Below are 23,310 nucleotides of genomic sequence, written 5' to 3' on the forward strand. Positions count from 1 at the left end.
CCTGTGCTGAAAGCCAGAAGGATAAATTGTGTTCATAACAACTGTCATTGAAGGCTAAAAGAATTAAAGGTAAACTTCCAGTGGCAGAGCTGTTACCTCCATGCAAAAATTACTCTTGGGTCAAGAAACGAAAGGTCGGAGACTTCAGAGAAAAACATGTTTTCAAAACACTTAAAAGGTACAATGTATTTTCCAGACTTGGAAATCTCATCCAGAATGAGGAAGCAACTAACTATTAACAAAAAATATAACATTCTAGTTTTGGGGCTATATCTTTTCAGAATAGGAAATACCTCCTGAAGTACCATTTATTTTTTATGTTTACTGTGATCAAAGCCATTCAAATGGAACTTCATATGGTCCTCAGTCTCATTGTGGAACGCGACTTAAGCTTTTTGCAGCTTGCTTCCATTGGAATGCCATTATAAAGTATACTGAAAGACAAAATTTTGACTTAGAGGTTTGGCTCATAAATTTGGCTTGTAAGTGCTTTGGAAAATGCTGGTTTTGTCTATGATTCCCCAGCTTGCATTCCTTGACCAAGGAAATAAGACTGTAACAGAGCAAGGAACTGAATGTAGACATCCCAAACCCCAAGGCAGTCTGTTTAACTTCAATGTGTCAAAAATGGCTACCTTGATTTCATGTATGAGGGTAACAGAACCTCTACTGAAGTTTTAGAAGATAAAGAACACTTCTTCTCATATCAGACCATTCAAGTCTTTCTGTGTAATATAAAAGTTACTTCCAGCTCAGTTTTCCTCCATTCTCCTCTGACTACACAGCATTGAGGGAGACTGATCTAAGATCTGAAGATCCTAGTGAAAACCGTAGTGGAAATACCATGATTTCCATTTGTCTCTGTAGATCCCAGAAGACATCATCTGAGAGAAAAACCGAAAAGCAGGAAAGGAACAAAAATAGCTAATGTTGGTCATTGAGTTCTCACCGTAGAAGGTATGTTACAGCAGCTTGGAAAGAGATGACTACAAGTAGGAGAGTGACTCTCTAACACACGATTTTCTCCTTCTTCAACCCGAAATTGCACAGTGCAGGGATTCATTCCTGCGTCGACACAAAAAATCCTTGCCCTGCATGCACTCCCTACCCAGACAACTGGTCAACTGGGTCAACTGGGCTTGATTATTTGCAGACTTTCTTTGTTAATGCCAGAAGTTGGACCAGACAAGTCTGGTTACTGTAATCAATCCTGTTCCTTGTATTCCTGTGTCTTTCCTCTTTTCTCTCTTAATTCAACTTTCAAAATAACACTTAAGAGCTGCTCTTTTGCAAAGGATTCCTATATGAGTTCTCTGCATTGTATTATGCTAACTGTCTTCACCAGATCAGCTGCTTTAGGAGATAAAATAATTTAGGTGGGACACTGATTTGATACATTTTTATCCTGAATTTGAATGTTTGCCCACCCATCCATCCAAACATAAGTACCTGTTGTTAAGGCAGTTTTGTCCTGCGATTTTACATTTTTTGAAACCTTCCGTTCCCTTGAAGCCTTTGAGGAACGACAAGAATCTACTTGTTCAATGCATTGTCTGCTGCTGTTTTCTAATGAATGCCAATGTTGGCATTTATTGCAAGTCAAAATTGACTGCAAGCTAGCAAAGTGCATCCCTTGTTGAGTAGTGTCATCAATGTAGAGATAATGACATCTCACCCAATGGCAGGTCTTCTAGGCAGACCTACTAATGTTTGGATGACCTTAAGAACTAGCTGTTGAATTTGTTATAGTCCAGGAGGATTTGTCTAACAGGGCTGGAATAAGGGCAGTTATGAGACCTGGATGGCAATAGCATTTCTTACCCTCCGTAATGCTTCTTTTGAGCCAACTCAATACATTCCTACAGTCAATGAAAACAACAAACAACTTTAAATCCCATGTATTAAAATGAGGATTAAAAAAAGACTAGTGGGCTGAAATTAATGATGATTCAGAAATGAGTCAGATATTGAACTCTTTCAAAATCTGTTTTCAAGAAGAAAATAAAAAGAATAGTATGAATAATTGGAAACTAAGGAGCTTTTGCAAGTAAATACTTGCAGGTACTTAGTGTGTATGAAAGTAAGGAATTCCAGAAAGTATGCATGAGAAGGTGAACCAAGAAATCTAACTACTGCTATTTCTGACCACTAGCAAGTATCTTTTAAAAATAACAAGTAACTTCTAAGATTCCAGATGAATTTTTTTGAAAGACTTGAGAGATCTGACTGCATATGAGACATTTACCCTTGAAGTGAGAAGAACACATCAGTGGTCCATCCCTGGTCAGGTCTGCAATCGTAATCCAACAGGACACACACTGTGGGCTTACACAGTCCTGCAGAGTGTCCCTTGCGTTTTGACATTACTCCAGAATATTTCACGCTGGTATATTAAATTAATGGTACGTTTTAAATTCCAAGAATTTTATTAGAAAAGAAAATTCATATGTTTAAAACTAAAATCACCATCTGATGTTATGCTGCTATGGATAAATGCATGACAGATGGCAACTATGCCAAGAAATCCATTTTATAAATTCTGAAATAAAAGAAAAGAGCTAACCTTTAACACTGTTTCGGTTGAGCATTAATGGGCCCATTTGCCAGCTTGGACAGGTAGGTAAAGTGATTCACAGTGGATGGATTTGCACCACTAGACAAAATACTGGTCACCAAAATAAAACTGACAGATTAAGTTATTGGTTTTGTATTGTGTCATACGTCTGTGATGTATTTTATTGCATGTAGATTCAGCTTCAGAATAAAACTAGAGTAACATCTCTGGGGCTGTATATACTACGTAAAAGCCTTTCTCATGGCACCGGACACAGCCTTAGAAAACCACTTCTTTTGTGTATTTCAGCTTTGTCTTGAGATGTAGACACTCATCCAAAAGCACTCCAATCTAAGCGTGCTTAGCTCCAAAAGTATTTCTATATTGCTTCTGGACACCAGATACTTTTTAATAAGTGGAAAAGATTCAATATAGTTACTTTCCTGTGCACTAAAAGAAAGGACAAGCATAATTCCCTGGCCTGCTTTAGACACAGAAAGTAGCAAAATAGTAAAAAGGCTTTTCTTCTTTTTGTGTTTTGTTTTTTTGTTTTTGTTTTTTTCCTTTCACCCATTAAATTAACACAGTTAATTTATTTTGCAGTCCACAGCATGTCAGCTTTACTGTGGCTTTTTTTTTTAGCGGGGGGAGGCGGGGGGAGAAAATTTCTTAAACTTTTCATCAAATTTCTGATTTGCTCCTCCTCTTCTAGAGCTCGTCACGCAAATGCTTTCAGCTTTTCTTTTTCTTTGCTTGCATCCATTCTACTCTGAAAGAGCACTCTTTATAATTTTCCTTCCTTTTCATGCTCTTTTATGAAGCTCAGAGCTTAATGCTTGCAATAAACTTACGTTGCTGGTAAGCTCTCAGTTCTGGAAACACAGGGATGCGTCTGTTCAACAGGTACCTGTACTGCTGCTGAGGCTGGCTGTGCAGGGGTCTCACCCGGCCTGTCTTGGGCCAAATCAGCAACACAGAGAGGGGTAAGGCTTAGGCACTTGGAGTGTGAAAGACAAAACCCTTTTTTCTCACACTGTTTGCCAAGAAACACCACCTATCCAGGAAAAAAAACACACGAAAAACCCCACCTCCACCCCCCAAAATTTCTGTAACAATTTCCAGTTTTGTCGGTTGTAAACTCTGCCTCTCCGGGTTTAGAGGCATTGCTCCTAATATTCAATGCCTCAGTACCTGAAGGGAGGCCCCCAAATAAAGTTGGCCTGTCTTTCTGAAGAGTTGAGCAAAGGGAGCTACGGATATGTTTACATCAGTGGATGAAAGAGAAGATGTAGGCATTTAATTTTACTTACTCAGTCTGTAAAAAGTGTGGCTGCAGTGACAGGTTATTGCTGAAACATGTTCGTGTCCATCTTTCCACTGAGTAATTGTTCTCCCCCCAAAAAGAACAATTAAAAAAGTCTCTAGGCTTTCCTCCCAGAATTTTAAAGATGCTCAAACTTAGCTCTTTAGTTTTCTTCAAGTCTCTCCTGAACATGCTTAGCAGCAGTTATCGTTACTTCTTGCTGATTTCCTGCTTGGCAATATATACCTTGCCCTACCTCAAATGCACGCATCTTGCAGCGGAGATCGCCGTTTTGTGCGTTTGCATGCACTTGTGCGTGCACGTGTGTGTGCACAGTGCTTCTCGTGCAGCAAGGGCTCCCGGGACACAGCATCAGCAAAAACGTTACTTGCAGAATTGCAGCGTGAGAGGAAATAAGTTGTCCTGTTTGGTCCGCTTCCACCGGAGACCCTTGATCTACAGTTGCAGCTTTTTAATGATAGAGGGAAGGCCACAATTTTTTCAAGGCTGACAACAAATCAAAGCGTTGCTCACTTTCTCTCTCTCTCAGGTACTGAGCTGCTGTGGCACACAAAGACAGCTGGGCTTTGCACCCTGACTTCTTTATTCCACACGAAAGGGGAAAAAAACATCAATAAGCAGGTTATCACCTTCTTGTACCAGACTTCATCTCTGTATCCAAAGAGGCCAGTTTAATGACACCTCCTTGGCCACATGAGTCTGGAGTAATAGCTTCCTAAATCTGCTGCAGGCCATAACACTTTCTTTTGACATCATTGATCCCTCGTGCATAATTCTCATAATCTGTCATCTGGAATTAGCTCTTGTTTTCAGTTAAAACTGGTATATTTTGTTGCATAAAATATGTTTTCAAAGGTTACAGAGTGTCGGTTAGAAATATCTCACCCAAACCCCTGGCTTTTAAAGACACCATAGGAAATTCCATGCGCACCAAAACATGTTAAAAAAATATCATCTGGACAAAGCAGCTGAAAGACAAACAGAACTAGGCACTTGCAATTAGTTTCCCTGACAAAACTCACTCCCAAGTTCCGTACTTAGGTAAGGTGGTTCATTCCTTTAGGTCCCATGGCTATATCTGAATATATCAAAACATTTAGAAATGCAAGTGTAAGAAAAGACAAAGCAGCGTCATATCAATTTTGCCAGATGGAGAATCTCTGCCTCCAGTAAATATCACTTCATTTGGAAAAAAAGCCCCGTTCTTTTTTCCTTCAGCTGCTGCAATCACTACTAAGTGACTGTCATGACAGACAACACTTAGAACAACTCAGCATTTGGCTTGCTGTAACCTTTTTTTATCTAACACGTCTACTAACCATATCCCACTGAGCCTTGAGCATCTATTTTAAAGCATCAACCGGCAAATCCAATCACTGTTGGGAAACGGTACACAAGTACACATCTTTTTATTTAAAGTAACAACAGTTGTCAAGCTCCGAGTGACGCAAATGTGACGAACGCAAACTGGCAAATACACGAAAGCGACTCTGAATATATGAGCTAAAGGCTTGGGCTGAGAAAGTTTTAAGGTGCGTGAAAACACAGGTGAGTGTTTTGCCTGCCTGATCCTGAAACTTCTCCCAGAACAGTAAAGACTGAGCCTGACAAATTACGTGGAGCATTTGCAGTAGTCACAGGGGCAACGGTGTTGTTTGGGTGTCCTCTGCTGGACAGCATGAGGCATAGCAATAAAGCCACCAGCATACGTTGGACGGATTTTGCTTAGAAAAACAACATCGCTACAAAATTGAGATTACTTCTTATGGTTCATAGTCACTTAACTGAAAAAAAAATAAATTAGTTTTAATAAATTCTACAGCTCTGAGATTTTTAAAAACAATATTTCCTTTAGGGCAACCTACTTGTAGTTTCCAGTAGGCATAAAATTTTCAGCTGAGCTGAGATAAAACGCTTCTCGGAAAAATTTTTGCTTTTGTCAATTTTGCAATGGAAAACTGTTGCAATGATTCATTTAGATAAGGTGGAAACGTTTTGCTTAAAGGCTTTGGTTTTGTGGTGAATGCTGATAAATTTGATGAAATCAGAACACTGCTGTTAGCCTTGAGCTTGTCGTTCCCACGGCAGTCTACTGCATGGATTTGTGTACAGGATCAGCAACACAGTTTGTGGGCCTTTGGCATGTGACTGTTCTGCCAGCAGTCATCTTTGACCTCTTTAAAAACTGCAGACTGGCTCTATCAGAAATGCCAAGGAAGGTTTTCTTTTATCTGTCGAGAATTTGATTCGGTTCATGTAACTTGTTCTGTCTCTTATTGGTAACCAGGTACACGTAAGGCACTTTCATACCTGTATGTTAGTTTTTCTTGTTGTTGATCACAGGTTTACTGTTAGTTTTACTTTCCGGACAGTGTTATTATTTATTATTTAGTTATTCGTAACATTGTGAAAGTTGTTTCTAAAAGAAGCCGTCCTGATTCGTGTGACACTGGCCCAAATGGCTTTCTAAATACAAGATTCATTCTCTGCATCAGGAGAACCTGGCAAACGTTCTTTGATCTTGCAATTATCTTCTTTATTCATAGGAACATCCTCTATTCCTCCATTCTCTATAGGCCTGGAGTTCTTACTTTGAAAGTGTTTCTTTATCAATATATAAAAAACAATTGAAATCAAGTAGGAAGGACCTCTTAACACCGCTGCTAAACCAAGGAAGACATACCTGTGGGACAGAGCATAGAAGATAGTGCCAGGCATTGAAGTTTTCAAAGACACTGAAGAAAATCACTGTAGTGACTTCTCAGGATCACATATATACCAAAACCACATAGTAGCTTAGTGGAAAACATTAAAACTCATTCTTTGTGAATGGTACCACAAACTGGACATTTTTGCTTGCAAAAACATCCGTTAAAGAATTGACAAAATTCTTTTTGCTTATGAAGATAGTTGCGAAGTGAAACTTCCATCCTCTTCCCTTTGTTTCTAGAGATTTTCGTATCCCTTCAAGGCCCTAGACTTTTGGGGGCTACATAAATATTGAGATCTCTAGAGTGGGCTATTTTATGTAAAAAAACCACCCACATCAGAAGTGCCCAAGGTTTGGGTTAAACAGAAAAATATCAGGAATGTTCCTTCTGGAGACTGACATTGTTTGTGTTTAATCAAATTATCTTCAGCTGCTCAGTATGATTTTCTTTCATTTATTTTTCTCTCAAACATGGACAATGTACAAAGTTAACAGTCTTGCCAGTATGAAAAAGTTACTTGCAAATAAGGTAATCATGCAATTACCTCGGTCTTCTAAATTGACCCAAAGGATGTTAAAAATACACATTTAACTCCAGAAAGTTTCTCCTTGATCTTAAGTGATTTTTGTACAATATAAGAACTGACTGAAAAACTAAGAGTTTAAGATGTGGTCTTAAGATTTCTCAATTTCAGAAATTCTGGACCGACATAAATCTGAGTCCAGAGTCAGGATCTGACCATAATTTTTGATCAGAGGCCTCACACACTACAGTATAACAGAACAAAGCATGTCTATCCGTAGAGAGGAAATGCGCAAGGCTTTTTGTACCTTAATTTGCCTTACCTGTATGCATCGGAGTCGTATAGCCTGCAAGCCCCTCGCTGCCCACAGCTTGTGCTTCCCCATTTCAAGCACGTTTTGTCAATCAGTGCACCGAAATAAACCGGCGCTGGAATCCCAGCTGCATGGGAACAGGCGAAAAATGTCTCAAGATAACACAGGAAAAGACTTCTTTTTAGAAATCAGCTTTATACTTTCCTAGTGGCAAGTTACATGCTGCAATAGTGGCAATAGGTGGATTGGACTGGAGGGAGTTTTTCCTTCCCTTGATCAGAGTAACTGTAAGGATACCCTCTCTGTGCCGTGACAATCATCAGTCCCCAGGAAATGTGGTCTGATGGGTTTGGCCAGGCTCATAGTCACGGCCATTGGTTTCTCAAGCATGGCTCCGAGAGCCACCGCTGGCTTCCAGCGCCTGCCAAGATCCTGCAAGGGAGAGCTAGACTGGTTGTACATTTGGAGCACTGAACGGATGCACAGTTCCCTCTTCTATGTATAGCCTAAATTATCCTCACTAGTGGATAGTCCTTTCTGCCTGATTGAGGGTAAAGCAACCAAAATCATTAGTGTGACTTCGCCAGATATGAGCTTATGCTTTACTGCAAAACATGGCACAGGTGGGACAAAATCCTAGCCTTGCTGACATAAAGGCGAGCATTAACTTCAGCGGAATCCAAGTTTCAGCGTTTACAGGACCATGTTTCACATTAGCTTTGTTCCTACAGGAGCATCCTGCATTCTTACATAGGAAATAGTTTATTTTGTGAAAGCAGGTATACTCTCAGCCTGCTCTGCCCTAGGGCTCTTGTGAGAATCAGAACTCAGTAATCAATCTATACTGTGTATTATGACCATCAGTGCTGTGGTCAGAGTATGATGGGAAAACGGCTCCTTTTAGAGGTTCCTTAGAACACATCAGATTTGATCTCCAAGTCGCTGAGGACAAATGCCAGCTTTTTTGAATTGGTGACAGTGACTCTATCCCTTCTTTAAATGGGAGGAGCATGTTGGCTTCAGGAAAAAAACCAGCATCTTCAGGAACAGGCCAGGATCTAACAGCTGTTTCAAGGATACATCTGGTTTACAAATGGTGGTTGCACTGGTGTCATTGAATGCCATACGAGTAAGCACCTCAGCATTTCTCTTACCTAGCACTCTCATAATAAGTGTGTATAGACCAACTGCAAGAGATTTCAACTCTGGCTGAACGCATCTGAAAGAAAGAGGGATAAGTATGAGCTATTTGCCTATCTAGTGCTTAGATAGGCCTATTAAACTGCCGTTAATTACCCTGAATTTAATATTCTTAATGATAGAAAGCCAAGCTGTGGAAGGAGAGTGCTTCCTACATCTGCTGAAAATACATTAAGTGGTATGAAAAAGGTGAATTAGTCTATTGTTTTCCATCACATAGCGCCTGGGAAGTCCATTCACTAAGCATAATCAAAGAAGTGAAATTTTGAAGTCATAATCACAGTCTATCCTAGTCTTATTGAAATGGGGTCTCCGAGTGCCTTAACTCCCTGGCATATACGTTCCTCACTTCTTGGGAAATATATTGCTCTAAGACAAAAACGTTGCAAGTAGCTGCATCAGTGCAGCATCTTTCTATTCTCGAATGCCATTCCTCTGTACAGTGCCACATCTTGAACTAGACAAAGCCATCTGGCAATATGCCTGTCTGTTTCCTGGGGAACCACTCTCCAAGTGTCAGAAATGGGCACTGGTGTTGAATCCATTATGCATCCAGCCTCTGCCATCTCCTTACAAATACTAACATGGTCAACACTCAGAAAGACGTCTCACAGAGATGAGGAAGGCAGGGGAGCTTGCATTCTGTTTTCCATGCTCATTTAGGATGACATCATTCCCTTAGGACTGCCACTAAATCTGCCACTAATGCATTTTTTACCAAGTGAGCTTTCTCTTCAGGTTAATGAAAAGTATGTGCTAATTTGTATATGGGGTTCCAAATCGCATCCTGGTACGCCTGCACTTGTGTACCTCAACAGACATGAGCACAGGAGCCTCAGACTGAGCCCTCAGAGGTCCTGAATTTCCAGACATTTCATAAGCACAATCTGTTAGGGCAACGCCACATCCGGAAATCCTGACAAACGCATGGCATTTTCAAAATCCATACATCCAGAATATCCAAGCGGAGAAAGAGGACATGTTCTGGAACACCTGGGTGTATGACAGGCCTAAGAGAAACCACTTTGCAGTAGCTGGAAGCAACACACTAGAAGCGACTTACAGACAGCAGCAAAGTAAGGTTTGATGCTAACAGCTACAAAACAAATGGGAAATGGCGAAGCTCATTAAAGAAAGCGTGCTATGTTGTAAGAGAGTCTTTTTTGCTAAGGAAAAGAGAGAAACCTAAACATAATTTTGATCCCCTCTTTGGAAAGCCTCAACCTTTGGTACAGAGTTAGTTTTACTTACCTAAACATAATCATGTATGCTGGGGTACCTCCCAATGCATAACAAAAGCCACTTATGACCTGTATTACTGTGTAATAAATAAACTTATTTGAACAATCGTCACTTTTTGGACATTGCCCCAGGGTGGCAGAGTTATTTCCTGTCCATGAATTGCTGGCTGCAATACAGCTGCAGTTATGGAAGACCTGGAAGACACAAAGCAGATTTGGTAGAACACTGGTCATGCAATGGGGAGTCCTGCCTCCAGACACAGGCAGCACCTGAAGCCTTCCTAAGCGTCCCCTTCCTATCTTATTTGCCTTTCTTGAGGCAGTGGGCAGCAGCTTCTTCTTTTCTTTCCCACAGAGTGCTTAGAGTCAGAAGGAATGTTCTGTGCCAGCACGTCTTTGCCAGTCCACATAGCAACCCCTTTTGGAAGGTGTTTGGAGTACTTCCAGCAACTCTCAGGCTGGCCTCAGCCTTTGTGTCCCTGGAGGGCAGCTGAGGGGGAACAGTGAGGCTCAGGGAGCTGTGCCTTTTGCTGCTAGGTCACACCACCTGGTAGCTCACTTGTCTCTGTGAAAAGCACCTGGATCACGGGTCCCTCTCTGCTAACGCTGATCCACCAGAGGTATCTCATGGTTGTAATCAGCAGCTACCTGCCAAGACACAGCTCAAGCAGAGCCCTGAGATCAGCAGTGGGAGCTGATAGCTTGGGTGCTCCTAGCTATGGCTTTTAACCAGGCTTGAGGAGCTTGAGGGTGTGCTGAGGTAAAGGGAACTGTGAGCTACGAACCTTAACCTCTACAGAGACGGACTTGTGTGGGAGGCAGTAATTCCACTGTGATGGGAGTTGTTGAGCCCTTCTCCCCTGCCTCCCACCTTAGGATTTTAAGCAAAAAAAAGTCTTTTCAAGAAGATGACTGTAGACATCAGAGAGAAACGAGCCATAAAGGAAAAATCTGTTGGAGAGAAAATTCTGTCTGATTGCAAGAGACAGCTCTAGTCCGTGTATCTACTGGAGTGATCATCTGACATCACAAAACATGGGAATGACACAGTCCAATGAAGGCTTACATCCATGGGCTGGAGCTGTCTCTCTGGGACTCTGCGCATTATCTCCAACAATCTGTGCTGAGAAGAAATCAGTCAGCCAGAAAAATAAGCAGTATCCTGCCATTCCAGAGTCTCACAAGGAGGAAATAAGCTGCCTCCCCTCAAATAATTCTTCATATTTACACATCAATGATCGGTATCAGGGAAGATGCTACACTATCTTAGTGTACTTCAACTTGGCTAAAAACCTCAGGGCAGCCAGAATGATGTTTTTGAAAGGCAAGCCATGGACAAACTTCAGACATGTAACCGCTCTGAATTGTTCGTTTCCCCCTCTTGTTGAATTTACAAAAGATGAAAGCTACAATCTACAACAAGGACCTAGGGCTTTTTGCCCAATGTACAGTAACTCAGAGAAATCCCTATGCCTTCTGTGCTGTTTGTAGCCAGAAATCATAAATACTTTACTGACTGGTGCCCAGTAACTTTGGTTTCCCTTAAATGCATTATACTACTAAATCACAGATGTTACATGGAAAATAAGCTTATACAAAACCCCGGAAACTGAAGTAGGGTCCTACCATGTTCTTTCCATGTCCCACCGAAGCTGTGCACCCAGCTAGGCATGCCGAAACGTATGTGAGTCCGTTGTCTCCACACACAGGATCCCACACATTGGAGGCACACTTGCAGTCAGAGTTGCACTCAGAAAATATGTCATTTTCATGGTATGGAATGGGTTTGCTTGGAAGTTAAGTTGAGACAGGTGTAAGAACTTTTAATTCAGTGTTGAGGTCAGTGTAATCCCTTCTGTGTGACAGTGTTGCTGTTCTGAAACCCACCTCATACGCCCAGAACATACGTTTTCAGAGCTGAGTCTCTACAGTGTTGATCTCTTTGCTCGAGACTCCAGCTCATTTGCACTGATATTAAAGTGATTACTAGGTTATAAAGAATTTTAAAACAAATAAAAATGCTGCTACTGATTTTTGGTGGCAGCTGTAGACAGAAAAGAAATATAATAGCTGAAAGGCTTTGAGATGTCAGCTCGCCTATCCCCTAATTGTATAGAGAGCTAGCAACAGTTAACAAAGCCTTATCAAGTACATATTTAGCTGTCAGTAAAAATACACCAATTATAGAAACCAGATTTCCTGGTATCCATAATTAAAAACACTCCTTTCTTAAAGCCTAGCATAACTCTTCCTAGAGGATATGGAGAATGCAGTATTCCCTTTTACTTTCAGACATCCTTTAGGTATTGAGATCTGTAACAAAGAGGGATGTCTTCCCTCATCTTCTCCTTTCTGGGTTAACTGAAGTTATGTGCTTGCCATCTCTTTCATCTCAGTGCTTACTAAGCCTGGTCCACCGTTTGCATTCTTAGTGAAAATGTTGCAGGATATAGGACAAGCAACAAACAACTAGTCCTCTAGTTCCGATAAATACAAACAACCTTGGCATCCTGCCTGTCCAGTTCCACATTTTCAGCTCTGAACCAGTATGGCTTGATAAATGAATCATAGTGAAAAACTATTGGACTGCGGGTAAGTCTTCAGGGAGACGCAGACAGGTTCACACTAGCCATGAGGTACTCTGAGCAGGCTGGACATGAGGCAGTGACAACCCATATGCTGGTGTGTCGCTGGGTCCCTTGGACAGCCAGATGCTAGCACCCATCCCCTGTACCAGCATCTTTACTCACTCCAAGAAAAAATAGCAGCCAGTAACTTGTAAACCCTGGTTCTCTCTTGAGAGGAGAAAGCATCATCAGTCGTCATAAAAGCTTCATTTTAGTTTACAGCAGGCTGAGAGTCTAGCATGTTGCGGTCTTTCCATCTCTGTTCAGGATATGCTGCCAATGCCCTCTGTTACAGACGCTTCACCCTTTGACTGAGTCCGAATACACTTCGCTAGTAAAGTGCTTCTGGTGTAGGGATAGCGCTGTGTGAAACAGCAATGCCATCCTGCATACAGCCAAACCACCATTAGCAATTTCGCTAATGTATTTCTAATTAATCTTTAACCAGTGTTGTGCTTTGGCAGGCTGACACTCTGCTGACCAACAAAACTAACAGAATGCTGACACATGGTAGCGTTCACTTTCTCTTAAGCATTGCAAAAGCGTGTTCCTCTTTTATCCTCGATGTCTTGGTACCTTTTTTGGACTATTGCTGCCATAGAGAAAAACATACTCTTTTTCATTTTATACTCACCCTTCATAGGACACTGTCATTCCTGCTACCACATGATTCTCACAGCCAACAAAAAAGTGCAAGAGAGCAATGGTGTAGCCCAAAAATGACATGATAAATGCAAACTTGGTTGCTCCAATGATGCTCATTTTGTACTTTTTCATTATGAGCCCTCCTAGGAAAATCCCAATACTTACAGGAGGTAAGGATGTCAACCCTGAAAGAAATAATGGAAGGGGAATGTCAAAATAAAAGAGTAACACTGGGTTTAAGAGCCGACCTCTATCCTCAGCTTGATATCCCTGGCAGCTTCATTTTGTATTAGGATGACTCTAGGTGGCTTTGCGCTCAGCCTAATTCCTGGGTTGCATATGCTATCTTTGAAGTGCCTAACCCTCAAAACCTAACTCCATTGCAAGGCGCTTGTCAGATGTTTCAGCATTTAAAACTCCCACACCACATTCATTGCATATTTGCGATGCTCTTACTATACTATTACTATACTATACTATACCATACCATACTATACTATACTATACTATGCTATACTATACTCTGGTCCTATAGGCACCAAAATTGTAGTTTGTATGCTACCTTTGTATAATTCAAGTTCAGAAGTGATCACCGTTTACATCAGACTGTTCTGCAAGGAATTCAGTCCCAGAAAAAGCATGCCAGAACTTCTCTCCATGCACATAAGCAGTCATTGCACAGCGCAACTCACCTATTAGAAAGTTAGATTTAGATGTAGATTGTCCATACTGCTGTTCCATGTACTTTGGTTTGTAAGTCAAGAACCCAATAAAGCTACTGAACTGTAACACTGAGCAACACAACAATGTAAAGTACATTCGATTACTCAATACTTTTTTCAGGGAGGTATAGAAATCTGAAAGAAAGGGATATATGAGTTGGCTTTGAAAGATGCATGGCATAATTACAGCTGAGTAATCTATGAAACTTAGAGCAAAATCCTTCTCTCAGTTGTCCAAGTGCAAGTCATACTGATCTTCATTTACATCAGAGTATCTGAAAACAAAATCAGGTTCTTGAAAAACACCAGAAGTTGAAATACAGGAAGACAATCCTAAAAGAAGACAGAAGTATGGGTTAAAACTTGGGCGCTCTAGTGAGATCTGCATGTGAAGACTGAAGGACACCACAGAGCAAAGACTCTTTCAGCTTACAGGAATATCATCACAGGTTCAAGGCTAAGTGAGAGATGCCTTTGTGGAGATGCCCAATGTCTTCCATTAGAATTTGACTAATGATGCAAAGCTATCTCTTCCCCACACCTTTCCATTCCTTTCTTAGCTTCATGACTGCCCAACCAGAGCTGATATTCAAGTCTGCTGTACTTTCCTCAGGCAGCAATGAGCTTCAGAGTCTCCATGAGCTCTGTGATCATCAGATAAATAATTTGGCTTTCCATATTGAGAAAGGAACCTTCTAATATTTTCTTTAGATGCCAATAGAGAAACACTTTTTCCACTGTTCAGTTTTCTTCTAGCACAAAATTTTAGAGGTAGGTGCCATCAGGCGATGATGCATTGCAGGTGATGCATACAGAACCTCACAGTCTCAGAGATCTTCTTGATCTTTGACTTCTAATAATCTTCAGTAGACCGCTCCTTTCCTGGGGATAGCTGACTGGTTTAGACTGAAGTGCAGGGGAGGCAAAACATTCTGCAGAACTATTACCTTCCTGCTGTACATTGTGCCTATTGCTTTTCACATTTATACAAATTCGAAACACTTGCCTTTCAATACTACTGACCACTTCCTTGGCTTAGATTTTGCAGGAGAAAGCTTCTTCCTTGTGGCGCCCATGTTTTCCAAGAGACCAAGTGAAGTTTTGCCATTATTGGCTTCCTCTGGCTTTTTCAGACTCTTCGGCAGGAAGCAAAATGGAACAGCAGCTAGGAAATTGGTTACTCCAGCTATTAAAAAACCAAGCCACCATGCACCCACCCAGCGGGAATCCTGTGGGGTGATAGTGATGCTTCCTAGAATTGAGGGAAACAGATACAAGTTACCTAAATGAAGAAGTTGAACCTTCCCAGCCTTTAGCTGACAAAATAGCTACATTTTACAGTGTCTGACTTTCAATGGTAATAATAATCATCTAATGACAGATCATTCATGCAGTGAAAGCCTCAGGAATCATATCCTGAATGGTGTTATGTTTCATCTGCCTTTCTACATGACATGCTGACTGCCATTTTGTGGCATACATGGCAACGCAGAGGTCCTGATCCAACACACAGGAAACCAAAATGGGTAGCAGACAGGCCTCAAGCATGGAGTCCTTTTAGGGCTGATACATTTCTGCTGTGACCATCATCTGCTAAACTGAGTTGTTCTGATTACTATTAAGCATATGGGCATTCTCTGTGGCATCAGTGAGATTAGCCATGACTTTAAACTTTGTATTGCGAGGAAGACAAGAGTAGTTGGTTGTATTTTTATGATTGTTGCACTCTGGCATGTCTGGTGGTGGACCAACACCATAAGACTTTTCACTGTGTGACCGGCATTGGCTCACTGTCCTTAAGCTTAAGCAAAATCAAGCTTAACAAAGGGCGAAGACAAAATAGTTCATCTATCTAGCTGCAGGATCCCGAGGATCTGAAAACTGCTCTTTTATGCTAGTAAAACAGGATCATCCGCTGCTGCTGCTACACCAGGCCTTTTCCTGAAAAAGCCATCACCAGTCTGCGCTGTCTGAATTCCCATCCGGCTGGTCCAGCGGGTGGGGAGCGGGGCTGGCCAGGAAAGACCACCTCAGAAATGGCCCTCCATCCTCTTCCAGTGAAAGGGAACAGGATGCAGGGCCATGGCACACCTGCTCCCTCTGGCATTTTGCAGATGCGATTACATACCTGTGTTTTCTTTTTATCTGAATCAGCAAGGGCTGGCAAAAAGTGTATAACGTTCATGTCAAGCACGACATGAATTGTAAATAACGCAAAATGCTCAGTTGAAATGGTGGATAATCCACCAAAACTGTAAAACTGCTATGTTAGCAGAATCCTTTCATTAAGACACCAGTGTAGTAAAAGATCTTCGTCTGTGAGAGTTCTTGGTGCTAATTTTTAAAGTTAAACATGTATTTTAAACCGTTAATCCTAAAACACAATTTTAAAATATGATCACTGCCTAATTCTGCCTTTACCCTAAAGACTTCCAGTTATTTAATAAAATTGTAATAAAGTATATAATAAAATTAATGAACTCAATATAAATTAAAGATAAATTATATTAAGGTAATTAATATAATAAAAAATATATGCAAGTACGTAGAGTAACCTGTCAGCAACAGGTTTTAGTTTACTTTCACTTTACCTCCATTTTGCTTACCTAAATCCACAAATCCAATATCCACATACAGTTTTGCACATAAAGATCCCAACAGGAAACCAAACATTGGGCCCAACATGGCTATTGTGTGCAAACATGCTGAAAATATAATGAAGGAGATGCTAGTACATTTGAATGGCTGGATGTTTTCTTCTGCAGAAGATGATTCACCTCTTATACTAAGAATCTATCAGTTTACTTCATGTTGAGATTACCTACATACACAGGAACATCCTCTTCTTTAGCAAAATCATCAAGATAAGAGATGCCCAATGGTGTTATTGGTGTCTCACCAATTCCACGTAACATGTTTCCCAGTAAGATATATATCCACATATATGATGATGGTTCCTTCTCACAGCCTGCAGACAATGAGTTTATGTCTTTGTAATAGAATAGTTGAATGGGAAACAGTAACAAAGCACAGGAAATTCAGCACATGAAGTGATTGTAGTTTAAAATTTATTGTATTAACTGCATTATCCTTATGGAAGATTAAAGAAAGGCCATCAACGACACTTTACCTTTTAATAATCTTTTAATAACACTTTCCTTCACCTCCATTGTATTTTGTGTCTAGAAATACAGGTAAGTATCACCCATCAGAAAAAATGCCCATGTAAAAAAAATGTCAATTGGTATTGTCCTCAATATATTATCTGGCATATAAGATAAATCTTAAACTTTAGAAGTTTGAGATGGTTTCTGGGGCACAGCTTGGCTCTTTCTCTACCTGTCACACACAAAGCAACAAGTGAAACAGCTATATTCCATACAATAAGGGAAAATTATATAAATCTCCATTTATTTCCAGTTAACTCTGCACAGTTTCACATGCTTTCACACTGTCTCTTCTACTTCCCTCACTCCAGGGTAATTGAATCCCTTCAGAAATTTCTTTGTAGCCACTCTCAACATCCCCTTCAGTGTCGGGTGATTTTACTATAATTTGGAAGTACGAACATGGGAAACTAGGGATCTGGATCTTAGTAATTTGTATTCTCTGGAGGTTTCTTCTCAGAATTAAACGCACTACGTGCATTTAGGTGTTGGTAATTTTGCCAGACAGGTAGAGAAATCGAACTGAGCATCTTGCATGGGGCAATAATTTAGTCCACTTGCAACCAAGGATAAAACTAGCTCCTCTATTTGTACTTACACTTACAGTTCCTTACCTGATCGTGAGACTTCCAACAAGGTTTTGTTCACACCTTGGTGTAGGGAACAGGGATTCATGCTTGAAGTTAAGTTGGCTGAAGAAGCCGTATGTGATGCTGTCTCATACTTATAGCTGAAAACACACAATAGTATGTTTAGAAGCAGTGTTCACGAGGGAAATACTAGCGTAGTAGGGCAGGAATCACTTGACTGCAGTTTCCCCGAAGAGAAAGGTATCTTTCTTTAAATATCAATCCAAAGAGCTACTAACAGAGCAAAAAAGAAGATTATTTAAGCCCATTTTGAAAAACCAAAACACTAAAATGAAGAACAAAGAAAAGTTAGAAACATCTGTCTAGAACACGTAACATTTTAAGCTGTAAAATTCAAAAGGACTTTTGAAAGTAATTCAGGTAGAATTGAACAGTCAGTATCAAAATTTAGAGTCAGGTTCAAGTGAGCTCCCCACGCCCACCCCACAGTCAAGGAGAAAAAGAAGACTGTCTTGAGTGTGAGTCCTGCTTTTCATCGTAGGTTCATATTTTTGGGGTTTGTGGGGAGGAGAGGAGTGAGGAAGGGAGAAGTCATCCTCAAGAGGTACCTGTTTGCCTGATTGATAATTGGCCGGGGTTTAGCAAGAGCTGTTGTATAGCAGCATGTGAATAAAGTTATTGGCTAAAAGACACTCTTTAGCTGTATTTACAGGAGCAGAGCAATGCTGCGGGTCAGCAGCTGAGCAGTTCAGGTGCTGGAACTGTTCGGCTGCTTTAGCATTATCCTTTTCCCAGACATGAGCCCTGCTGAAGTGCAAAGTACAATTAGCTTAAGGAGAACAACACGGTAAAGCACACATTCTGCTTCTAGGAACTGGACTGGCTCTGTTAGATCAGGCAGGCTTATTTTTCTGCTTGAAACAAAGAGCATTCATCAGGACAGACAGTGCAGAACAATTTCGTCATAAAAATTCAGGAACAGGTACATGAGAAACTATGTGAGTTTCCCAGTGGAAACTTGAGCAAGATGCATAGTTTGACTTTAGCAGTAGAAAATACAAATCTGATGCTAGTGCAACATGCACTGTCATGATTAAAAAAAAAAAAAAGGCGTTCCTTAGTTTTCTTTTTACAGTAGTATACCTAAAATTATGCTAATTCATTTAAGAGAGCAGCAGAAATATGTCAGTCTATGCTGTCACTGTATCAAAGCTATGGCTAGAGACATTATTGCATATAAGTAACGGGCAGTAAATCTCTGAGCCTGGAGAAGATGAATAAAAATTAGCTTAACCAGCCATGGAAGGTCAGTTTAACCAGCCATGTGCATTTTGGAACAGAAAAAAACCCGTTGTACCAGTTCTTCCAGCACTGATCCATCTGCAGGCTCTGTGTGAAGCTGAGTGATGAGCAGCTGTTTGCCACAGGAGAGCAAAATACACAATCTTACACAACAAGGGTCTGGTTTCCTCTTTCAAGCAGCAGAATTTCTTCCAGTGAGCACCTTTGTAGGTTGGTTTCTTCAAAGAGTGATGTCTGAATCCCTGATTTTACATGAGAGTTACCTGTTACTATAAAGTCTTATTTCAGGTAGACATGCCACTCAATATGAAGCTACCCACTCAGGGTTTTGAGGTCCTGTTCAAAACAGTTCAGACTTATTCTGGAAATCATATAGGTGCATTCTATATCCCTTACCATTTTACTGTGGTTCATAACGATTTGACTTTCCTGCCTACGTGATCCTGACATCTCTGTTAGCAACAAATGACGCCACTTTCTTAGGGTAACACTGAATTTCCCAATAAGTTTTTCTTATAGTTAGCCATTCAGGAAGAGTATATAAGTCGTGAAAGCAATAGCATCTGCATAGTACCATGGCTGGAGATTTTCGAAGCACAATATATTTTATTTGAACCTTGAATATTCATAAGATTTTCATAGGCGTTTCCTCCTGAAAAAAATAATCTAGTGATTTTGTAAAATCATTTCCTTCTCTGCCTCTTTTCTGAACAAGTCTGACTAAGATCTAAAGCACTTTGATTTTCCAATTTTTTTTTGAGAAGTTGAACTTTTACTTCAACAGAACCATACTTTTCCAACCAGATAAAATGAACAGCGATGTGTGTGTCAAACATGATTCCTTGCACATGGAGGTGAGGGTCTATAGGCCTTTGGAAATCTAAGACTTAATATACACCAAGTTTCATTCAAAAACCAGACAGCAATATCCAATTCCAGTGTTAGGTTACCTAAATTAATCTTAATTGGTACTTACTATCCCATGAAGAAATGAGGCATTGCTGTTAAAAGACTTCCCAAAGCCATAGTAAAGCATCCAGCAGCGATTACTTTGGGCCTATGAAGTTTAGCTCCAAAGTAGCTTACAAATGCAATCACCAGCAAGTTACCTGGAAGTTAATGAACCAAAATTAATGCCAGATGCTGTGCCTCGTATTTCTCGGAACAGTTTTCTGCATGTTATGGAACGTCAATTACCCATCTCAAAGCTCCCATCGACGAAACCAACAGTAGAGGATGTCAGGTCAAACCTTCGTTCAATCTGAGTGATAGAGCTTTTCATAATCGTACCAGACAAAGTTTTACTCAAGTAGCTGAATGATAAAGCAGCGAGAAATGCCTGAGGAAAGATTAAGACAGAAAATGGGAGGCAGAGGTAGGGAAACTGGTCACAGAGGGATCGAATACATTTAAAACTCTGTGGAGCAATCATCATCATGGTGTACACTTGTTACTCAAATTGCAGCGACGATGTTGTGTGCGAATTTTCACGTACCCTAATGCTATGGAGCACCAGAGTGATCTCTCGGCAATGTCTGCTCCTGACCTGGTTTTCCCTGCTGGAGAGGGCTGGTTCTAGGTGCTGCACTCAGAGCAGCTGTTTGCTTCAGGGTTCAGGGTTGCAATGGCCAGAAAGCCTGATCTTCCCCGCATAGCTGGCCAGAGGTTTTCCAAAGTAGAGATCCTATGGATTGTGAAACTTAAATTTGACAAACAGCTCATTGGGGACTGCTTACCTTACTGACATCTTGAGGTTAAATTTGTCAAAAAGCTGAGGCCCAGTGTTGGGCAGCTAAAATGGTGGGATTTCTAAATTTCTAGGTGTTGCAGAAATGTAAAATTTGCCAGAGGTAAAATACCTCGTCAAGATAAATTTACTGACAGTAGCCCAACCTAAAACTAATCTTAGCCCCAGTTATCTTCTGCTTGAGACACGTCACGTATTTTAGGCCAGTTCATAACTGGTCCTAACTCAAATGTATAGATAGCCATGGCATCAAAGTAAAGGCCTTATGCAAGTTTTTTTTATGATATTCCCATATGTGGAAGGTGGTAAAGACCGATTGAGTTAATCTCTGTCTCAAATGATATATTTTGAAATGTGTGGATTATGGCTCTGTCACCTGTGTACCATATACGTCATAAAGAAAAGCTTAATATTCTTTGTAATTTTATAGTTGCTTCCACCAACACACATTGTGGCTTTTGCAAATAAAGATGTATTTGACAAAAAGTTAAGCTAAGTTTGTTTAAATATTATCCAACTATTTCAACATAGTTTAAAAACCAAATAGACTTATTGCTCACTGGGTAAAAGTTCCAATACAACACAACATTGGGTAAGTAAACAAAAGTAAATATAGATTTAGACTTTGCAATACTGTCTACTTTAGGAAATGAAGCTGGTCCTGGAAGAAAAACTTGAAAATAGGTATATTTACACTCTTCTTATCAGGAATCAAGAGAAAAATCTCACAAGTGCAGGCTTTGCCCTGACATGTTTTATTTTTCCTGAGCTTGACTGGCAAAAGGTCTGTGAGAACCTCATTTCTTGCCCTATGCCAGCAGTGCTTTTATGGGTTTTGGCTGAAATCACCATGATTTCATGGTGAAATAAGCATGAAAACAGAAAAAAAAATTAATTGGGTATTTTGGGTTTGAAAATGCCATCCAAGGTAAACAACAGAACATTTGATGGGAAGGTGAAGGACAATATCAGTTTGTCTTTTATTACATCCAAGGTATTGTGTCTGTTAAGCAGATACAGTAAGTTAGACACAGATCCACAGTTGTGCAGCTTTGCCCACATACATGATGGCAAAGTTAGTCCTGTGAGTTTCCCAGAGAGACCAGACTCTGTTTTTCCAAGTGTATATGGGTGACAAATGTAAGTCAGGTAAAATAAAAAACTTCGCAACCTTTGCCTGCTACTTGAGACCAGCTATTTTGGGTGTTTGAGAAGCTTGCAATTACCTATTATTTTTTCCATTAATTTTTCATTTTATAGATCTTTTTATAGAGAGAAATGTGTCCCTGATCGCAACTCCACTGAGACTATGGAATTTAACCTGAGATGAAGCTGGCTGAAGTAGTCAAAACATAAACCCAAACACACCACCATCAAAAGAAATCTTGCCCTTGTCGTATTTGCAGCTCAGCCGGAATCAATAAATACTAAGGCTTTAACATGAAAGCAAAATTCTCATTACATTACTTGGTTTGTTCTTTAAGTTCTTCTTGTGCGCTCCTGAAGCTTGGATACTTGTGTGAATCAGTGGACTGTTCCACCTACAGCAATGAATTAGATAAAAGTCCCAGAATACATTTTGCCTCACCCTATTTTGGGCCTACAAGAATGGGCGCTGATAGCAACCTCCAGACAACAGGGTATCAGAGCCACCTATTTTAGGATGCTTCAAGCCTTCCACTGGAGGTTGCTACCTCTCTCCAATGACTAAAAAGGTGCTCTACCTGTGAGTGACTTGAGAGTAAATATGTTGAGTCAGGAATTTTTTCTTTTCTTTAGGACAAAGACAACATCCAAACCTTCCCTGTAGCTCGAGTGTGCATCCAGTTCAAGTAAAGGTAGGGGGAACAGGAATGAAGTAATGGTCATGTCATATCTTGAACAATATTTCTTAACATATGACAACAGCAATTTGTGGTGATATTGATAAGGCACCAAACCTTCAAGCCAGTGCAACAGGAAGTCTTCTTTTTGACTGGTAGATTTTTGTCTGCTTCGTCATCCAAAACCTGGGCAGGATCTGCTTCCTGATTTGAGTCATCAATGTTGCTGGATTCGGTTTCCACTGTCATGGTTGATTTCTTTACTGAGCGATCTGAACCCAAAAGAAAGACAATAATAAATACAAGAACACATACGCCAAAGAAGAGTTGCTTAAGGACCTTTCTGATTACCAGTAGTTACAGGAAAATGCTGAGATGTTGAAACTGGACCTTTTCATTGGAAAGGATTTGGTTCAATGACTTGGGTGTTTCAAAGTGTATATTTGTTTAAATTCTGTAGTGCCTTGTTTTGACATCTTCCTTTTCAAATGAAATAGTCTTCACTCTCCCCACTGCCCCCCACTTCCCCCCTCCTTGTTTTGGTCTAGAATGACTTTTAATGCTGAAAAGACAATTCCCACAGAAGAGTAAGGGACAAAGTCTCTGTCCAAAAATAAACTACAAGGGTCAACAAAGCATCAGTGCTGAAACACAGGGGGTCCTAGTGAAGCTCTGAATTTGCAGACTGTGTGGCTTAGGACTCAATCATTGTTTTGGTAAGGTCTCTGTACTAACACCGTGCCACCTGACTTATTCCTTTACGCTGGCCTGTTGGAAGCCATTCTTAATGACAAAACAATTATTTTAGCTACCTGACCTCC

The 23,310-nt window shown here is 40.5% G+C and overlaps 2 protein-coding genes across 2 annotated transcripts in view; both read right to left on the bottom strand.

Moving 5' to 3' along the window:
* Positions 1 to 2,463: 2,463 nt before the first annotated feature.
* On the bottom strand, positions 2,464 to 22,739 carry LOC134526456 (solute carrier organic anion transporter family member 1C1-like). Its single transcript, XM_063358355.1, has 14 exons — positions 22,607 to 22,739; positions 20,117 to 20,258; positions 19,896 to 20,028; positions 17,642 to 17,757; positions 16,682 to 16,828; positions 16,467 to 16,565; positions 14,867 to 15,112; positions 13,831 to 13,995; positions 13,128 to 13,323; positions 11,493 to 11,655; positions 9,877 to 10,061; positions 8,580 to 8,644; positions 7,435 to 7,552; positions 2,464 to 6,561 (listed from the first exon to the last, which is right to left on the bottom strand). The coding sequence occupies exons 1-14, from the start codon at positions 22,736 to 22,738 to the stop codon at positions 6,345 to 6,347; spliced, it is 2,124 nt and encodes a 707-aa protein (XP_063214425.1). The 5' UTR covers position 22,739; the 3' UTR covers positions 2,464 to 6,344.
* The window catches only part of LOC134526433 (solute carrier organic anion transporter family member 1C1-like), a 46,108-nt gene continuing 45,444 nt past the window's right edge, over positions 22,647 to 23,310 (bottom strand). Inside the window, exon 15 of the mRNA XM_063358335.1 lies at positions 22,647 to 22,761. Coding sequence (XP_063214405.1) covers positions 22,707 to 22,761 — 55 coding nt within the window. The 3' untranslated portion in view covers positions 22,647 to 22,706. The remainder of the gene's footprint in view (positions 22,762 to 23,310) is intronic.

Source organism: Chroicocephalus ridibundus, chromosome 1 (genome assembly GCF_963924245.1).
Source record: "Chroicocephalus ridibundus chromosome 1, bChrRid1.1, whole genome shotgun sequence".
Taxonomy (NCBI): domain Eukaryota; kingdom Metazoa; phylum Chordata; class Aves; order Charadriiformes; family Laridae; genus Chroicocephalus; species Chroicocephalus ridibundus.